General features: G+C 39.6%; 2 protein-coding genes across 2 annotated transcripts; one reads left to right on the top strand and one right to left on the bottom strand.

The window, feature by feature from the left end:
• The first annotated feature begins 214 nt into the window (after positions 1 to 214).
• parpbp (PARP1 binding protein) lies at positions 215 to 10,183 on the top strand. The gene is made up of 11 exons (XM_057324341.1): positions 215 to 308; positions 519 to 683; positions 1,481 to 1,702; positions 1,812 to 1,919; positions 2,473 to 2,643; positions 3,075 to 3,229; positions 4,790 to 4,967; positions 5,060 to 5,241; positions 5,465 to 5,546; positions 8,391 to 8,586; positions 9,417 to 10,183. Exons 2-11 carry the CDS (start codon positions 534 to 536, stop codon positions 9,728 to 9,730), a joined length of 1,758 nt encoding a protein of 585 aa, XP_057180324.1. The 5' UTR covers positions 215 to 308; positions 519 to 533; the 3' UTR covers positions 9,731 to 10,183.
• Positions 10,133 to 14,747, bottom strand: pmch (pro-melanin-concentrating hormone). Its single transcript, XM_057323453.1, has 4 exons — positions 14,731 to 14,747; positions 11,973 to 12,237; positions 10,490 to 10,652; positions 10,133 to 10,247 (listed from the first exon to the last, which is right to left on the bottom strand). The coding sequence occupies exons 1-4, from the start codon at positions 14,745 to 14,747 to the stop codon at positions 10,198 to 10,200; spliced, it is 495 nt and encodes a 164-aa protein (XP_057179436.1). The 3' UTR covers positions 10,133 to 10,197.
• Between the last annotated feature and the right edge of the window lie 2,734 nt (positions 14,748 to 17,481).

Below are 17,481 nucleotides of genomic sequence, written 5' to 3'. Positions count from 1 at the left end.
AAATGCTGTAAATATCGCGCTCATATTCCTCCACATCACCACGCGTTTTTATTTCTTATCTTGACAACAAAAAATCTCACGAACACTAAAGTTGAATGAAAACAGCAGCTGTTTTGTTGCGCCTGTCTTCCTGTACGTAAGGGGCGTGGTCAATGCGGCGCGGTTTGTGATTGGACCAGACTGGCATGCGCGTGGATTTAAATTTCCAGGCAGACAGCGCATCGGTTTACATTGGCTTACATTTACGGACGTTTGTTTCCCATATGATTCGTGTTAGAGGCGTAGGACGCGTCTAAATATTCGTGTTGGTAAGTTGACCTAATATGATTGTAGGTTCTGTTCTTAATAAAGTGAAAATGAGCTCCTCTTGTTCCTGACTATTAGTGTGATTTGCTTGACGTCGTTGGACTTACTGTTCCTGCTCAGTGATACATTTGGAAAGATGTATGTGATGCTGGCAGGGATTCATATTCGTTTGCAAACTACTTTCTTGTAATCATAAAAAAATCTGTTTTTAGAAATAGCTGGCATAGATGAATACTATGGATGCAAGCCTGAGAACATTTGCCAGGGTTTTCAGGAGAGAGTCTCATCGAGTAGTAGACTCCGAGAGGACCACTATTCAAGGGGCTGATGGGATGCTGATTGTCCTACAGCTTGCAATGGCTGAGGTCAACAAGAAGGTAATATTACATTGTCAAGAACTTGACTTCACTCATATCCCCACACCCCTTTTTTAATATATTAATAATGTATTATTTCCAATCAGTGGTATTCGTAATTTGTTTATGAATAATACATTCAAATTTTAAAGGGAAGTCAACCTGGCCCCCAGATCTTCAAAATGTAAAAATTAAATCCTAGCTTAAATGTGAAGAGTGTAATTTAAGTGATAATATACTTTATGCTGTTGGTTGAATCCTCGAAAAGTTTCTTCGATTTTCTTTTTATTATGCAATCATTATTTTGCAATTTAGTTTCAAATAGTTTTAATTTCCAAGTATTCTTGCACAAAGGTTTTTAATTTTGGTTACAAAAGCTTCGAAGTTGTAAAACTGCTAAAAAATTAAATCTATATTAAAAACAATTGTCAATGAAGGTACTTCTAAAAAATACAAAATGTGCATTTACAGATACAAATGTGATGTATGGTGCAATTTCAAATATTATACACCGGTGCAATTTTTACACCTCTAGCATCACATAGAATTGTAATGCGTTTGTTTCAGTAGGCTGTCTTGACCGGTCTTCTCAACATATGCATAACACATACATGCACATGGCTACAATTTAAACTGAGATTATCCACTCCTTCCATAGAAAGGCTTGCATACGCTTTATTCATGAAGGAACGGGGAAAAACAGAATAATGCACTGACTCATAAAGTTTGCGTCATGCATTTGTTTCCGTATCTGTACATTTTCTGCAGAGCTGTTCTGAGTAATAAGCGTGTCCCTGTGTTTACTCTGTTCCTGACAGGAATACGGGGACTTTGGAGTAGCTTTAAGTGAAGCTCTGGCTGTCTGGAAATATTTCCTCCTGGAAAAGCTCCAGCTATCCCCCAACGATATCTCTCCACCACAAAGTTACGACCTCATCCGAAAAGAGTATGACCACTTTTTAAAACGGACCAATACTTTGGACTTGATTGACGTCTTTATGTTCAAGGAGCTTCGGATGAATGAGGAACCCATGACAGCTGTGAGTGCTGCCTGTGGCTTTATACTTTAGGGCCTCAAACCTGGATGCGTTTATCCGGTCACCTTTCTAAAACATCTAAAGTCAATTCTATGTATGTTGTAACATCTAGTTGCAGATGTTTCAGTTTCTCGTTAGTGATGTGGAGCGCTCGGAGAAGGAGTCTGTTCCTGTGTGTCCTGCAACTCCATCAAACAAGGCTGATATCTGTACTCCACAGGTGAATGATGTGTTAAAGGATTTTTCAAAAGACCACCTCGGTAGACTTTGATTAGACCACAACATTATTAAATTGACCCTTCATTACCACCTGGATGAATTAAAAGCACTTCTTACAGTGTGTTGAAACTCCTGCTGCTACTCGTGCACAGTTGTCCAAGCAGCTCTGTTGTGATTTATGTCTAAGTAGACGTTGGGCTTTGCCACTGTAGTACTGGGGGTGATGAAGTTTATGAGCCTGGCCTGTTTAAGCTTAAGGGGTTGTGGAAAAAGCCCGTCCTCTACACAACATTGATCCAAGTCAGCAAACTGACTCCTCGGTAGTAGAACTGAAGAGAATGAACTGTTCCTGTTATAGAGCCAACCTATTTTTATAACCATTTCTCTATCAATGAACAGTTGTCTGCTTTGTTCAGTAAAGTCCTAACTGGTTTGTTGTTTCAACCCTCTGTGGTCCAGTGTTCTGCACAGTATTATTGAATTACTCAATATTACACGAACATCTTTAAAATTACTATTTACCCTATTATGTCTTTGTTTACGTCTTCTTCCAGATAAAGCGAGTGGTCCGGAGAGTGTTTTGTTCTTACTTGGCTCTTTTGGTAAACTCTAAGAATGACCTGGCCCTTGCATACACACTGGACAATCCCAGTCGCTCTCTTGGGCACATGGCCTTCACAGATCTCAGACATGCTGCCCGTAACAGCAGCTCGTCTCTCTTCCTGGTAATTTCAAAATGTCTTGTATTGTTCAATTACTTTTTTACGTTCGTACCTAATTCAGCTCTGCATTTTTTTTTAAATGGATACTCCGCCCAAAGATGAAAATTCTGTCATGAATTACTCCCTCTCAAGTAGTTCCAAACCTGTATAAATGTCTTTGTTCTGTTAAACACAAAGATATTTAGAAGAATGTAAGCAAACTGTCGACTTGTTGTTTTCCTAAATTCTTTAAAATATCGTCTTTTGGGTTTAACCGAAGAAAAATGGTAGTTAATGGTGCCGCAGATAGCTCAGTTGCTAGCAATTGAAACAACTGTACGATGAGGTATTCATGACAGAATTTAAATTTTGGCTGGACTATCCCTTTTAACTATCCCTTATCCCTTTAAACCACAATATAAATAATAATGAATTGGTGTTTTTTGTATATTCAGACAGTGACATCATTTATCAGGGCAATACAATTGGGAGGGAAGGGCTATGCCCCACCTGAGTCTCACCCCTTGCGGAGGCACGTGAAGGGCTTATCAGAATTTCTCAGTTTTGTCGACCAGTGTCAGGAAATCTTAGGAGAGACCCCTTGTCCAAGGTACAGTATGATGTCATAATTTCTTTCAACTTTTGCTGTGTAAGCAAATAATCCTTTGTCTTGCGAGTGCTGTTATGCTTGAAATGGAAACATACTTTTTTTATGGAACAAGATATTTTGAGATGTTTTGTCTATACAATGGAAGTCAATGACGGCCAGTGTTGTTTGGTTACCAACATTCTTTAAATGATCACCTTATGTGTCCTGCGGAAGAAAGAAAGTCATACAGGTTTGTAATGACATGAGTGCGAGTAAATGATGAAAGAATTGTTTTCGGCGAATTATCACTGTAAGGGCCAACAAGGCTTAGTTTACAAGAATAGAGGGTTTGCACCTACGTCACGGTTTGGTCAAATTGTTTTGAAACTGTAGTCAAGGACTGCTATGTCCTTGTCCTGGCTTTGACCTCACTTGTGTCTCACCTTGTACTTCAGCCCCAGACAGCCTAAACAAATTATTTGTACCTTTTTGCGGTTTGTGGTTGAGGATCTATCTCATCCCATCTTAAAAACCGTCATGGCTTTTACGTGCCATCATCTCTGGAAAGCAACCCCTAATGACGTCTGCGCCAGCATTAATGAAATCGTTTGAATTGTTCAAGCATGTTTATCTGAAGAACATCAAAGTCCGTTGTACCCAACAACAAATGGCCACTTTGTCCCTCCCTGCCTTGATAACTCTGATTAAACGTCATAACGCCAAGATTTTTCTTTGATGAATCGCACTTCAAAACATCCAAGCAAATCTCCAAGACGTTTGGCAGCACAACATAAACTTGTGCTAGACTACAGACATGATTGGGTTATTCAAAGAGGACGCGAGGTCATTTCCTGTAGTACATCGATGTACTTCAACTTCGTTTTGATGGAAGTGCGTTGAACCTGCAGCGTAAGGCTCCCTCTCACCACTACAGACTGTGCGAGCACTGAGCCAAGAGTTCTTTCATCAGCCTGCTGCCTTGCCTGCGCAGTTTCTCACCTCCCCGAGACCTTACGGAGTACTGTATTACCACACACAAACACTGAGGAATCGGGTCTGCTCACACATCTGTTTTCCCAGATGATTTTGTTACTGTAATTCCCTCACAAACGCAAGGTCAGGGATTTAGTCTGACTTTCCCACTAAAGCCCAAATGTTTGTATTTGTGTATGTGTCAATATGTGAAGAGATTAATCAAAGTCAAGCAGAGTAAGGAAATAAGCACTGGACTGGTTCTGAACCTCTTGGACTCGACTAGACCAGATTTTTACATGATTTGGGGGTGGGCACATTAGATTTTAAATGAATCAGTTTATTACAGGATTATTAGCTTTGTTGAAGTTTTGTAGAGGAGCGTGTAGAATAACATTTTCCCCAAGAAACATGTTTGCTTTATGAATGTGCAAGTCAGCCTTCATCAGATATTAAGCAACAATTTGATGCATGTGTTTGCGTACCTGCTTTATGTTTATAATTGTTCGGTTAGAAAGCAATTAAAGTCCAGTGTGACCGGCCAATAAGAACTAGCAAAATGTGAAAACCTCAATTTCTGTTCCTTTTTTATCGTCTATCCCCATACAGAGAAGCTGGATTCAAGGTGGTGTCCAGTATCAGAGCTGCTCTGGTCAAGGGCCGCAGTAATGGAGACCCAGTGTACCGTGCGGCTGATGACACCGCCAGAGAGCTCAAGGAACGAATCGGGCAGATATGCACTGCACAGGCGCAGTCAACAGTTGGCACAGGAATCAGTCCGGCAAGGGTGAAACATCCTGGACTTACTAGTGACGTTTTGAGTAGTTTTCACTTAATCAAAGCCTTTTACAAAGTTCATTGATGATTTTTGCTTTTCAGCCCAGAGCATATGCTATAAACCACTCCACTGCATATGGGGGCAGAGAGACCGTAAAAGTTTTGATGACCCTTTTGGATGAAGAAGCACTAGCCCCGCCCTGCAGGAACAAGGCAGAACTGCTCTCTGAAGATCATGCAGTTCTTAATGGGAGCGCTGGTGCCTGTCTTCTTGCCCTTTACAAGTAAGCTTTATCTTCTTTCCTCGTTTTTGTTTTGTTTTATTTAGTCGTTTTCAGTCTATTAACATGTTTTTCTATTTTGTTTATTGACATTTTTTATTAAAGATTTCTTCATTTACGTTTTTTCTCCTTCCTTTTTTTTGAGCAATTAAAAGTCACTCACATACAATTAAATAGCTGTTCAATATTTTGTTTTTCAACTTGTCTTTTCACTGTGTGCCTTTAGATCTCCAGAAGCTCCCACTGGATCTTCTCCAAAGCCTTTAAGGAACCGCATTTGCAGCCAACAAGAAAATGTTAAGTCCAAGGTAAAGAATCATCGGGGTTGTAAGCAGAGACCCCTGTCTCAAATATCGGTCAAATAAAATTGAATGTGACACTTGATTTTTAAAACAGACGGCAAGTAATGTGATTCCACAAGCATTTACATCCGTTGTGTTGTGTGAAATTTATACTTTGTTTTTTTTTCATGCTCTGTGCATATGCACTGGATTTCCTATAGTATATAAGAACGACCACAGAGTCCTGGCCTTGTGGTAGTTTACATGTCCCCTGCACTCCATAGGCCACCAGGAAACATAGAAAAAGTCCTGCTGGTCTTGGAGCGCTGCGAGGTGAACGATTAATATTAAAACGATTTTGGGATTTTTGCCTTTGGTAAAGTTTTAATTAAAATTATTTACATAAAATTATTGAAAGGAATAAACCGTTATAACCTGCATTGCTGGAAGTACCTTATTTTTCAAAACAAACCTTAACTAGACCACTACTCACTAGTGAATGATAAATGTCAATATTTTTAAGACATTGGTCATTTCCACCAATGAGAACCGGTAAACCCTCTGTGAACATATATGCTAGACGCATTTTGTTAAATGGCTTCTTTATTTGATTGCACTAGCAGATGTCTCTTTAGACCTTCACTTTCTGGCCGCCTTCCTGTGTTAGTGAGCGGTAATGGTCCCCGGGCAGCTCAACGCTTCCTGAACTGGACGGGCGAAAGCTTTCTGCATCAATTTCACTTTGAGCATGCCATATCAGTGCGTTACTAAGCTAGCAAGGGATAACTTGAAAGGTTATTGTTTCCTGTTGTCTGCAGAAAGACTTTATCCTGTCGTACTCCAAATGTTTCATCACAGACTGATGTCGATTGGCACAGGGGGAGAGATCAAGAGGTTTTCTAACAGTTTGAGAGTAGAGGAGGATTATTCTGGGTATGGTTATGTAGTCAGTTTAATAAACTTCCAGTGGCCCCCACCCTCCAGTCGGTTCTCTGAGGGCTGGTATTGAACTTTATTTTATTGTTTCTGGTAAAGTGTGTTCAAAAGGATGATGCTGTAGTACATTTCACCTTAGGTATGCATATTTTTGTCCATTTGCACATAGTATAACATCAATCTAAGTCCAACTGGATGGTGCAATAATGGATGGTGATAACATTGCATTTGTAGTATAGCGAAGGCTGCTTGCCACATGTCAATCAAACATTGTTAAATTAGATAAAAGCTGCAAAACATAACTTTTGCCCTTCTATACTTTACGTACGTATTTTTGTTTAAGTCAAGTCATGTCAAACGTATGTTATACTTGACCGTTAATAGTTAACCATTGCGGATAGGGGTAAGGAGACTTTTAATAACAGGATTTTTTTAAATGTTCTTGCTCAATAACCAACCTGATCTCACAAGAATTCGTAACTAATTCGTATTGACGTGCATCATACAAAAACATACAATTATTAAAATAAATGCAATACTGAAGCCCCTCCTAACCCCACCCCTAAACATCACTGGCGCAAAAGCAAATCGTACTAAAATATACAAATAAGATCGTACACATTCATACAAATTAACCACCTCAGAAAATTGTTAACAATTCCCGTGAGATTGTGTTGCAAAACAGATTTTTGTTCATTCTAAACCAAAAAAAGTTACAGATTGCAGCTTTAAGAAATGTGACAATCAAGTCTGCCAGATATATATGCACGATATGCACATTGAACTTTTAATCTAACTGCAAACTTAGGACATCAAGCAAGTTTGGTGAAAACTGTGCTATTTGTTCTGACTTCTATCAACGCACTATTATACAGTGATCTATGTGGTCATAAAATTAGAGGCCCTTCACTGAATGTCAGATCACAAGTGGTCACGGGAGACGCGTTTGAGATGCATGTTACTACCGGGTCTAAACGGCAATGTCTCTCAGCTGACCACTTATGATCCAATCACCCGAGTCTGATCTTAAAACCAGGTGTAAACCAGACCGTAATGCCTCTTCTGCTGGTGTTGTGTAGATGTGCCGCCCCAGGACAACCGGCCTTGTGTTATTTTATTGCATGCATGAATACACAAACATTGAAATGCACACTTGTTCTCATTAAAGCATTAATGAAGACATTCAAGCATATCTTGGTCTGAGCGATACTGTTGTTTTAGGTGCTCATTGAAGAAAGTGCTTCGAAAAGCTGTACTCCATCTTTGATCACCTCAAGATACACCCACCACCCCGTTTTTCTCTGCACTTTGCAGTCCCACCCAGCTGTGCCTGCAGTGTTTTTTTTTTACTTTCCTGAATTCCACCCCCCTACTGCGGCTGGTTAGCCAGAAGAGAGAGAGTTTTGAATCCCGATAATCCGTGGCATGCAGGCAAGGATCAAAGGCCCCGAAAGAAGCGAATCAGCGGTTCTCCGGGACCCCTGAGAGCTCGGAAGTTCACTGTGCCTTTATGGGCTGCACAAGTTTCCCCATTTCACGCTCTTCACGTTGGCCTCTGGACCGCAGTGTTTGGCTCGCTAAAACGTTTTCTTTTTCTCATGCTTATCTTAAGATTTTTAGATGTGGTTATCTCCACCCATGTGTATCAACAGCAAGTGTGAGAAAGTTTGGGGCTAGTTGGACAGTACTGGTACTTCACTTAAATGGGCCCTGGCTGTGTTGTCACTACTTCATGGATTCATTGATCATTTCTGTTCGTCTTTTAATGCTTGTAATGTTTTTTTTAAATACTTCATTTCCTAGCTTAATATGCATTTCTTTGATGATTTCTATGAAATAAAGACATTGGCCTGTTTGAGCATTCCAACCAGTCAGCCATTAATATTTCAGGCTTTCTTTTTTTGTCCTTCTCATCAGCGTGTTTGCCTTTTTCAGGTAATGCGTCCAACCATCCGCTCTCAGTTTGCTTGTACATACAAGGATGCTGACCTGCCCCTCAATCGGGTGTTGGATTTTCCCAGTACTAGCCAACTTCCTACCTGTGTGCACGCTGCGCCCAAACAAAACATCACTGTGTCTGCATCTCTGGATGACAAGTTTGACCCTACTGGGATGGATAACAGACTTGCAGGTATAACATTTTTTGTGGCTTTTAGTCTTTTTTTTGCTTAGTATGGTCATTTAATAGCATTCTGTATGATTGTGTACCTTTAGCAAATATTTACATTTAAAATGTATGTTCTGTTCAGAAAAAATGGGCTTAATATATTGATGACTCATCTTGCACTTCACATTTGTCCAATCAAATGCTGCCTAAACTAGAATGCAGCAAATCCTTGATCATGGCTGTAAGGCATATTGGTTATTAAAAAATATACAAAAATATGACCCCTTTGTGCCCCACCAACATTAAAAAAAGAGTTAAGAAAAATATACGAAAGGAGGGGGCTTCAGTTCTCTGTGCACTGAATAACCTTCATGCTTGGTCTGTTCGCTGTTGTGCGCACATGTCAAAGACCTCCCTTCTCTGACGCCACACATTCGGAAAGATGCCCAGGTCCACCTCCACAGCCCGGGCTTCGATTCCTGCCCGGTCCCTGTTTGGGGACTGGTACTTAAGAGCAACCTCTAAACGTTTCCCCATCCCATAAACCTGGCTCTCCCCAAGTCTGTTGTAAAAACCTTAAGAGCACGCGTTCTCCAACCTCCCTCATCCCCTTCTCGCTGGCTCTTTGTGGGAACGTGGGCTTCGCTCCACCAGGTTACATGACAAACGTTCAGCCTCAGCCTTGTAAAATAAACACACCGGCCGTTAAACTGCAGACTAACGTCAGCAATTTCATCATAACCTTTTGTAGCCTTCCGTCCTCGGCTGGCCCTCCTTTTTTTTATTATTCATTTGTTTGGCAATATTCTCAAAGTCCTTCTGTCACCACCCCTGCTTTCAATTTTATTTTTCAGTGCACGTGGACTCAGAGGCCACCAACTCCAGTCCCGAAGGCCAATCCGCTCTGGGGAAACATAGTGGAAATGCCTGGAACGGAGCAGGTGGGAAGAAGACCCAGCCAGCACAGCTCCAAAAAGCAACAGGGACCTCCAAGAGAAAGCTTGCCAACCGGGAGTGCGTTGAACTGGGAAGGGATGAGAACCAGCCCCCTCAGAAAAGACCCCCAGCCAAAGCTCCCACTGGAGGACCAGAGAAAAAGAACAGTAAAGCTGCCAGCAGGAAACTCATTGCTGGTCAGGGCAAACTCACAAGCTTTTTCAGGCTGTAATTTATTCTCTGACACTGCAGCTAAACCAAGGCATTGCTACAGATAGGAGATGACTCACTATTTATTTGTGCACTAAATGCATTTAATGTCCAACGAGCCAAAATCACGTCAACTGGGGTTACTTGACATTGTAAGGACTCGCTTTCCAAATTGTTATTGAAGGTGTGTGTATATATTTGTGTGTGCATGTTTGAGAGAGAGAGAGAGAGAGCCGTAGAAAGTGATAAATTCATTTGGCAGAGAATTAACTATTTTTAAAGCAAATAACATTGTAGTTTAGGATTGTGTTCCAACAACATTTTTTTTATTCTTTTAAGCACTACTCATTTTTTTGCAGTCTTAAAATACTTTTTTTTTTTTTTCAGTTTTTGAATCATACAGATTTATATATAATGTCATCTTGTTTGGAATAAGATGCAGGATGAAATAAAGGGTGCAGTCCAAGCTGTTTGTAGTCTGCATCGACTTCAACCTTGCCAGCATGGCCTGTACACTCGACCTATCATGCACCTCAATACTGCAAAGAGAAGAAAACAACATTTAATTCATTTGACCAGGATGGGAGATCAGTTCTTTCCATACTATAATACAATCTTCAGTTTTTAAATAATGTTGCCATCTTTTGTCGCGCTATATTAGGAGTAGCGTGTAGGATCAAAGAGTGGCTACAGAATCTTTGATTTTCCAAATATGTTTGTATATGTTGGTCTTAAGAATACCATTGATGAGACTGGGGATAAGAAGCTTGGCAGTGCTTACTGTCAACGTCTCTCCTACCCACTGGAATGACATCATCTGCACTTCTACGGTCATCCCTCATGCTGAATCCATCCACACTGTGATCCAGCCCACGCAGTGCAGGGAAGGATTTTGGGAAGGCAAGGTTTGTTTCCCTCCCAGGAGATCCCTTTATTCCTGTGTCCTGGTGGAAATGGGGAATAACATTTCTAGTCGGCACAATAAGAACCTGTGGGGCAACCACTTGTCTTTTTATTGTAGGCCTTTGAAGAGAAGCAGCCCAGTGTATAAAGCGAAACTCGAAATGCCGTTTCCTTCTACAAGTGTGTGTGATTCTGAAACCACACCTGGAGATGTTTAAGTTAATTTGAACAACACACGCCCAAGGGCAACCTCAAGATCTTTCTCCGTAACCGCTCCCAAACTGCTGGCGCTAAGCCGCCGCATGGAGCCCCACATGGAACAAATGTGTCAAATTGCGACAAAGTTTCCCATGTCTCGCTTAGCCAATTTTCACAAGATCTCCCTGGGCCCTTTTATCCAAGGCTTCCATTTCCCCTTTGTGACTGTGTCCTTCCGATACTCCTCTTTGACTGTTCCATTACTGCACTGATAATTGGAGAAACTGAAGGATTCAGAGTTGAATTGGAAAAGCACTGTTAGATACCTGCAGACATTTGGCGTTGTGCTTACAATGTTCATGTAGCTGTCCACATGCGAACCTAAAACCTGCTAAGAGCTCTAGTAACATGCAGAGTTATTGACCCGTAAGGGTGCTGCAATATTTAACTTAACCTGAAAATGAATCTGAAAATGTTGCTGTTCGAAATGTATATTCCTCTTTTATTAACAATAAATGCTAACAAAAGCCAACAGATTATTTTCTTTACAGCATAGTTTATTCCAAAAAGCATCGAGTCTGTTTTGGTGTTGTATTGTGCCATTGTAAAAATGATTTCTTGGTAAATTTTTCATACGTTTTTACTTGGTTTTTCAGGTAGTGAAACATTATCTGAAATAAGTTTCTATAGATGCATTTACTTGAAGAAACACTACCTTGTTTTCACCTAATGTCTCTTCAATATGCATATTTTGTCTTGCCACAAACCTACTTAAAGCGATAGTTCACCCAAAAATAAAAATGGTCATTTAATTAAAAGCAAGTTGTTCAAAACCTGTACAGTATATACTGTAACTCTTCTGTGAAACACAAAAGAAGATATTTTGAGGAATTTCTCTGTGGTTCTATCTATACAATGAAGTCAATGGAGACCAATGTTTTTTGGTAACCAGCTTTCTTAAAAATATCTTCTTTTGTGTTTTGCAGAAGAAATAAAGTCATAGAGGTTTGGAATGACATGAGGGTGAGTGAATGAAAGAACTTAAATTTTTTTGGGGACTATTCCTTGAAAACAGATCTACACACCTGTCACACCGGTTAGTACACAAGCGTTATCGTCTAATGTTGAGGTAATTTACTAGCTTTCAACATGTAAACACTTACAGCAAGTATGAAGATCCGCTTTGTGCCGTCCTCAAGTCTGCCCTCGATGATGGGGTATCTTCTAAAGGAGAGCAGTCCAGTCCCCTCTTCTCTTCCATCATCTGGCATTGAAATTAGTCGATCTTGGACTGTACTTTCTTGATCTGTTATGCCTTTGGGCAGCGCCAGGGATGAGTAAGCCGTAAACTCAAGAAAAAGTGCAAATGCAAAGATGACTGTGTAAGATGCCATGATGCTCAGGGAGGACAGTAGGTTTGCTTTCTTGCTTTGCCTTGCACTCACTTATCAACTAAGAATCAAGCTTTATAGTATTTTATAAGGATGAGTTGGCTATTGTAATATGTTATTCGTCATATTTCTGTTGATGATTTTCATGCCCTGTAGGTAAAAGTTGGTTGCCCTTCCATGGGGAGGTTTACTTTTCTAGTGGTCCTTGTTTTGAAATGGACACAGTTGTGGCTTTGTAAAGGGCCAAATAAGATTTGTGCAAGGGGACTTTTATTGTGATTTTTCTAAGAGCGAGCACCACATTTTGCTGTCAATCACACCCCCTGCCAAATTTACTTCTTCAAACTGATGTAGCAGGTCAAAGGTTGTACATTAATGCCACATGTGTCTGCTATATTATTGTAGTGGCAAGTAATCTTGTGGATTTGCTCACAATTTAAAAGAAAAGGGGCTAAAATGCATGTCGCGGGATGTCGTCCTCCATCAAAAACCTTCAATTCCCTGGGTGCCCCCCTCATTGTGTCATTTAATCTTCCTGCTATTTTTTGTTTAGAGGTGAGGGGTGGGTTACATGTAATTTCACGATGGAAAGCACTTTGGCCTTTCTGAGGAAAATGAGGTGATCTTGCGTCGGTGGTCTTCAAAGAGCTAACATGCTGAGAGCGAGGTTTCATAACCGTAAAAGTAAAAGGGAGTTTCTGGGGTCTCGAAAGCGTGAAACGGTATAGTCGAGACAATATCGTTCAATTAGAAAGGCAAATGAAGACCTATAGGGTACTTCATAAGAAAACAGATGTGTGTTAGCATTGTCTCCAATGCTCCTCTTCGGTTCTTATGAAAACAAAAGGGCTTTCCTTATTAATATCACAGAGGCTATTGCACAGGCAAGAAGAAATGGGACATGAATAATAGTTATTGAACTCGGCTGAAGTGATTTTACTTGGAACACTCGGCCTTTATTTAGTGAGTATTTTTGTTGGAGGCCGAGAGGTTTTACTGAAGGACTCAACTGGTCTATGGAGACTGGACTGTTCCAGCAACAGTACAACTGAACTTCAGAGTTTGATGCCGTGTTGTTATAACCTCTCTTGCTTTGTTGCCATTCCGCGTTCTGACGTCTTACAAGCCCCCTACCACCAACCCCCCCCCCCAAAAAAATAGTGACCTGTTTCCACTTTTGATAACCCTTTTTTGATAAATGTTTGATAAACATTTCATGCTTACGTTAACAGATCTTCTGTTGTGTCTCACACGTTTCAATGGTGACATTAAATTTATTAAGGGACTTGTTATGTGTTTAATTATTTTTAAGTGATAAGAAACTAAACTAAATCTAGACTGACATTTAAACTGAAATGTCAGTCTAGATGTAGTTTTACCAATTTATCGATAAACTGTGAAACAGTTCTAAGGTTAAGTTCAGGTGAGCTCGCTAAATTTATGAATCTCGTTCGTAGAATTGCACAGATGTTTTGAAGAAGTCGTGAGAAATCTGTTCCTGCTGGGCATTGTCATTGCTGAAACCCCACTTTTAGACTTAACTTGTTTTTGAAGACCAGAGATAGTTGGTACTGTATAGGTTAAGTGTTAGTCACTATTTGCTTTGATAAGATGTGATCTACAATTCTTAATACTTAATGTCATTTGAATACGTAATATATCATACAGGAAACAAGCAAAAACACATTTAAATAATCGCTAAACAATGTTATTTAAAATTTAGAGTCATATAGTTTAATAAAACCATTAATCATATGAATAATAATGAAGTAGGGTAATGTTAGTGCCCTATTCTTAAATAACGTACTGTAAATGATGTATGTATTATTTCTCTCCTAAAACTGCTTAGGAGGATAAAACAGAACCAAATGAAACAATTGTTCTAATGCATTGAGAGTATGGAGGTATAAAATAGTTTGTATAGTTCAAATAATCTGGATTTGGGTAAATTTGATGAGAAATGAGTTCATGTTGAGATCTATAAAAATATTGACTTTTGACTTTTTGCAAAGTTGGCAAATTTGAGCTCAATTTGTCACTGTTGAGATCTCTTATGAAACTCTAATAGAGATTTTTTTCTTTGAAGAAATCAAGCAAAAAATGAAGCAAGTTTCCATTTGCTTTCTGCTTAAACTCGTTTATGTCGAGGAGAAATAACTGAAATATTAAAGCGATCTCATCTGTGACTTATTTCTTATGGGTTGGTCCTTTTGTTGTTTTCTACTACTACAGAACGTCTCTGTTCTTTGTAGCATGTGTGCTGTGGGTGCACAGACTGACTACATACTTACTAGTAATGGTTGATTTGCTTCCTTTGCAAGTCTATCCTTTCGCCACAAAATTGGAGACACGGACATCCTGTAATTTAAGCGTTGCAAATGGAAATCCATTTCTGTCCTCTGAACATGGGAATTGCCAGAGGTGACACGGGATATATAATGACATCAGAATTTTGGCCATCTTTCTGTTGCACAGAATCACATTTTTGGCCCCAGATTGCTCCACGGCCCCATGTTACCCCATATCTCACCTCACGGTCAGTGCCATTGATGGATCAGGTATCCACTCCAGAATTGGCAGCTGAAATACCCAATAATGGAAAAAAGAGAGGGGTCTGAATGAGCTTTCTTTTGTGTGGGATAAGGTTTCATTAAATTATGACCGCCGACTCGAAGACATTCCACTCATTGCCGGTTTGAATTAAAAATCACATGCGCATGCTTGTCTTTCGAGGAAAAAAGTTAATTCTTCAACAGAACTGGAGCTGTACAATGAGTTTTAACATCAATTCCATTTCAGTTCTATAGCTGTGTGGATTCTCATGTGAACATTTATTTACTTCTCGTATCTCTCGAGTTCAACTATCAGGGGGCTTAAAGAGTCTCGTGGTGCACATCAAAGCCATGACATCACCAATAGCGTTGCATTCCCAGTGGAATCTCTGCTCCTCTGTCCTATTTTATTACACATCATTGCAAACCATAGATTTCCCTTTTCTGAAAACGTTAAAACGCCAATCTTGATCGTCCTCTGGGAAACCGGGAGAGTTAACTGTCACCGATCCAGGATGCTCTCCCCATTGATCAAATTTCCAGATGATTTTTTTACTCATCTGTTGTTTGGTGCTGTAGTAAACGATTAGTTCAAGGCCGAAAGGGGCCGGTGGGGGCTCGCACAAGACCAGAGGACCGAGATGGGGTTGGCTTCTTTGTTGCCCAGAGAACAGACCATGGTTTCCAGGAACAATGCAACTGATGAGAATCTCTCCAAGGAAAATATGGGTCTGACATCATGGGTTCTTAAAGCGTGCAGCTGAGCCAACACTCTCTTGCCACAATCAGCTTCCAGTGAATTTCCACTGCTGAGAGAGGAGGCAATCTAGAGGTACCGGGTGAAGGGGGATGTGTTGGGATGTGGAGATCGCCTGCTACCTCTTGTATATATATATTATTGTATGTGTGGAAGCACGGTGTGTTGAATTTCAGAAGTTCAGTCTATGGAGAGACTAAAAATATAGTCTTTACTACTTAAATTGATCAAAATAGCAGTTGAGTACAGATCTTCTTAACTTAAGAAAAATAGATATTTTTAAATAAAATAACGCATTTATTTTATTTAACACATTTATACATTTAACTGTATTTTTGTGCACTTTCCATCCGAGCAGGGACATTTAAGATGGTAAATTAAATTGAATGTTAAAATGGCAACATATTATCAACAAATATAAATCATGGCTACATTGAAACATTATGGGGAAGTAATTTGTTAAAATATTTACAGGATACCAACTAGCAGTCTTTTGTACTATGGCAAGATATATTGTATCACAAAAAAGTCCCCATGTTCCATAATTTCACCTTTTTTACCCAATGGCTTTTTTAGAAATAAGCATTACAGTCTGGTGCTGATAGTAAAACTGTCATTCATGTATTTCAAGTAATCAAAACAAAAGAAAGCATTAACGTTCCAGTGCATGCCCATGAATCAGATGAACATTTCTAGATTGTACAACCATTTCTGAACACATGCTGCAATCTTAGTACTGTATGTCATCAATGAACGCTTCAACCATACTGTAACGCTGGCAGATGTTGCAGCGCACCTGTCCAAATGAAAAAAAACGCAAACCTGTCAAGGCCGTTTAAATAGTCACTATCCCCTTAAGAATACAAAAATGAATAATTTAGTATTGGAAATTGTTATGCACTGGCAGTTCCAGCAGGCTGACAGATTCCTTGTATTCATTAGCAGTGAAAACATGGAGCTTCAGCCCTACATTAATTCTCTTTCTTCTCAAACTACTGTGGGGAAATTTGGGAAATGGATGGAAGAATTGAAACAGACCACAAGGTCATTCAAAAGACAATAGCGTACGCAAGTTGTATGAACTTGGAGCTTTAGTTTCAGGGTTAGGTCCAGGAACATTGTCCTCGCATGCCCTCGGCACTCTGAGAACTAGGCTTGATCTGGGGAAATTCACTTTTTGCCTCCGAAGTTGACCAAAATGAGGCCTTCCGTTCTAAACAGTTGCCATTGGTTACCATTGCTAGATGGCATATGGAATAGCTATATTGATGTGTACGTCTTAAAAGTGTGTGTCGCTGTTTTGTTTTGTAATATAGTAAGTCAATGAAACATTGAAAGATTAAAGAGGAGTGAAAGTACACTCTTCATGGGCTGTGGTTTGGAGGTTCACTTTCTACTGATGGTTTATATTCTTGGCAGATGGTTTCTTACCGAAGAAACGTACAAAAAGTAGATTTTGTAATTGTGAGTAAATGGTGAACGTTCTCTTATCCTTTACTGACACGTACTGTATGTTGTCAAACTCAAGAAAAGGCACTGTAGCTTGACCTCTTTCATTTGCAATATATCATATGAGGCATATAATTACTTTTAAAGTTGTTTTAGTTTTTTACATGTTAGCCTTAAGGATATCTATAAATTATTGTACTCACAACACTTCACATTTAGAAGATATAAGCATTCAAATCTTACAGTCTTGTACTTCCACCAAGATGGATCATTTTACGAATAATTTTAATGACATCATTCTGCACTTCAGCTTCTTTTCAAAATTTTCACACCAATCAAAAGATCTCTAGAATCTAGAGAATCAAGTGTTTGCCCCCGCTATTGGCTATTTTAAAAGGGCCTGAGCTTTTTAATGTGTACCGTCCCACTTTCCTGTTTTAGAGGAAATTACATCAATGGATCAAACAAAGCTGAAGATTTTAATGAGCTTCCGGGTCTTTTTTGCTCAGCTTTGAAAAAAATA

This window comes from Triplophysa rosa, linkage group LG24 (assembly GCF_024868665.1).
Source record: "Triplophysa rosa linkage group LG24, Trosa_1v2, whole genome shotgun sequence".
Classification (NCBI taxonomy): domain Eukaryota; kingdom Metazoa; phylum Chordata; class Actinopteri; order Cypriniformes; family Nemacheilidae; genus Triplophysa; species Triplophysa rosa.
The sequence above is the reverse complement of the archived record's forward strand: the minus strand, read 5'-3'. Positions and strand labels throughout refer to the sequence as shown.

Excerpts from the sequence above, each read along its gene's own strand:
- parpbp (XM_057324341.1), top strand. The coding sequence starts at position 534 with ATGAATACTATGGATGCAAGCCTGAGAACATTTGCCAGGGTTTTCAGG. Across the intron at positions 1,703-1,811 it reads ATGAGGAACCCATGACAGCT|TTGCAGATGTTTCAGTTTCT; the intron begins GTGAGTGCTGCC and ends TGTAACATCTAG. Across the intron at positions 8,587-9,416 it reads GATGGATAACAGACTTGCAG|TGCACGTGGACTCAGAGGCC; the intron begins GTATAACATTTT and ends TTTATTTTTCAG.
- pmch (XM_057323453.1), bottom strand. Across the intron at positions 10,653-11,972 it reads AGCGGATCTTCATACTTGCT|GACACAGGAATAAAGGGATC; the intron begins GTAAGTGTTTAC and ends CATTTCCACCAG. Across the intron at positions 10,248-10,489 it reads GGGTAGGAGAGACGTTGACA|TATTGAGGTGCATGATAGGT; the intron begins GTAAGCACTGCC and ends TTCTCTTTGCAG.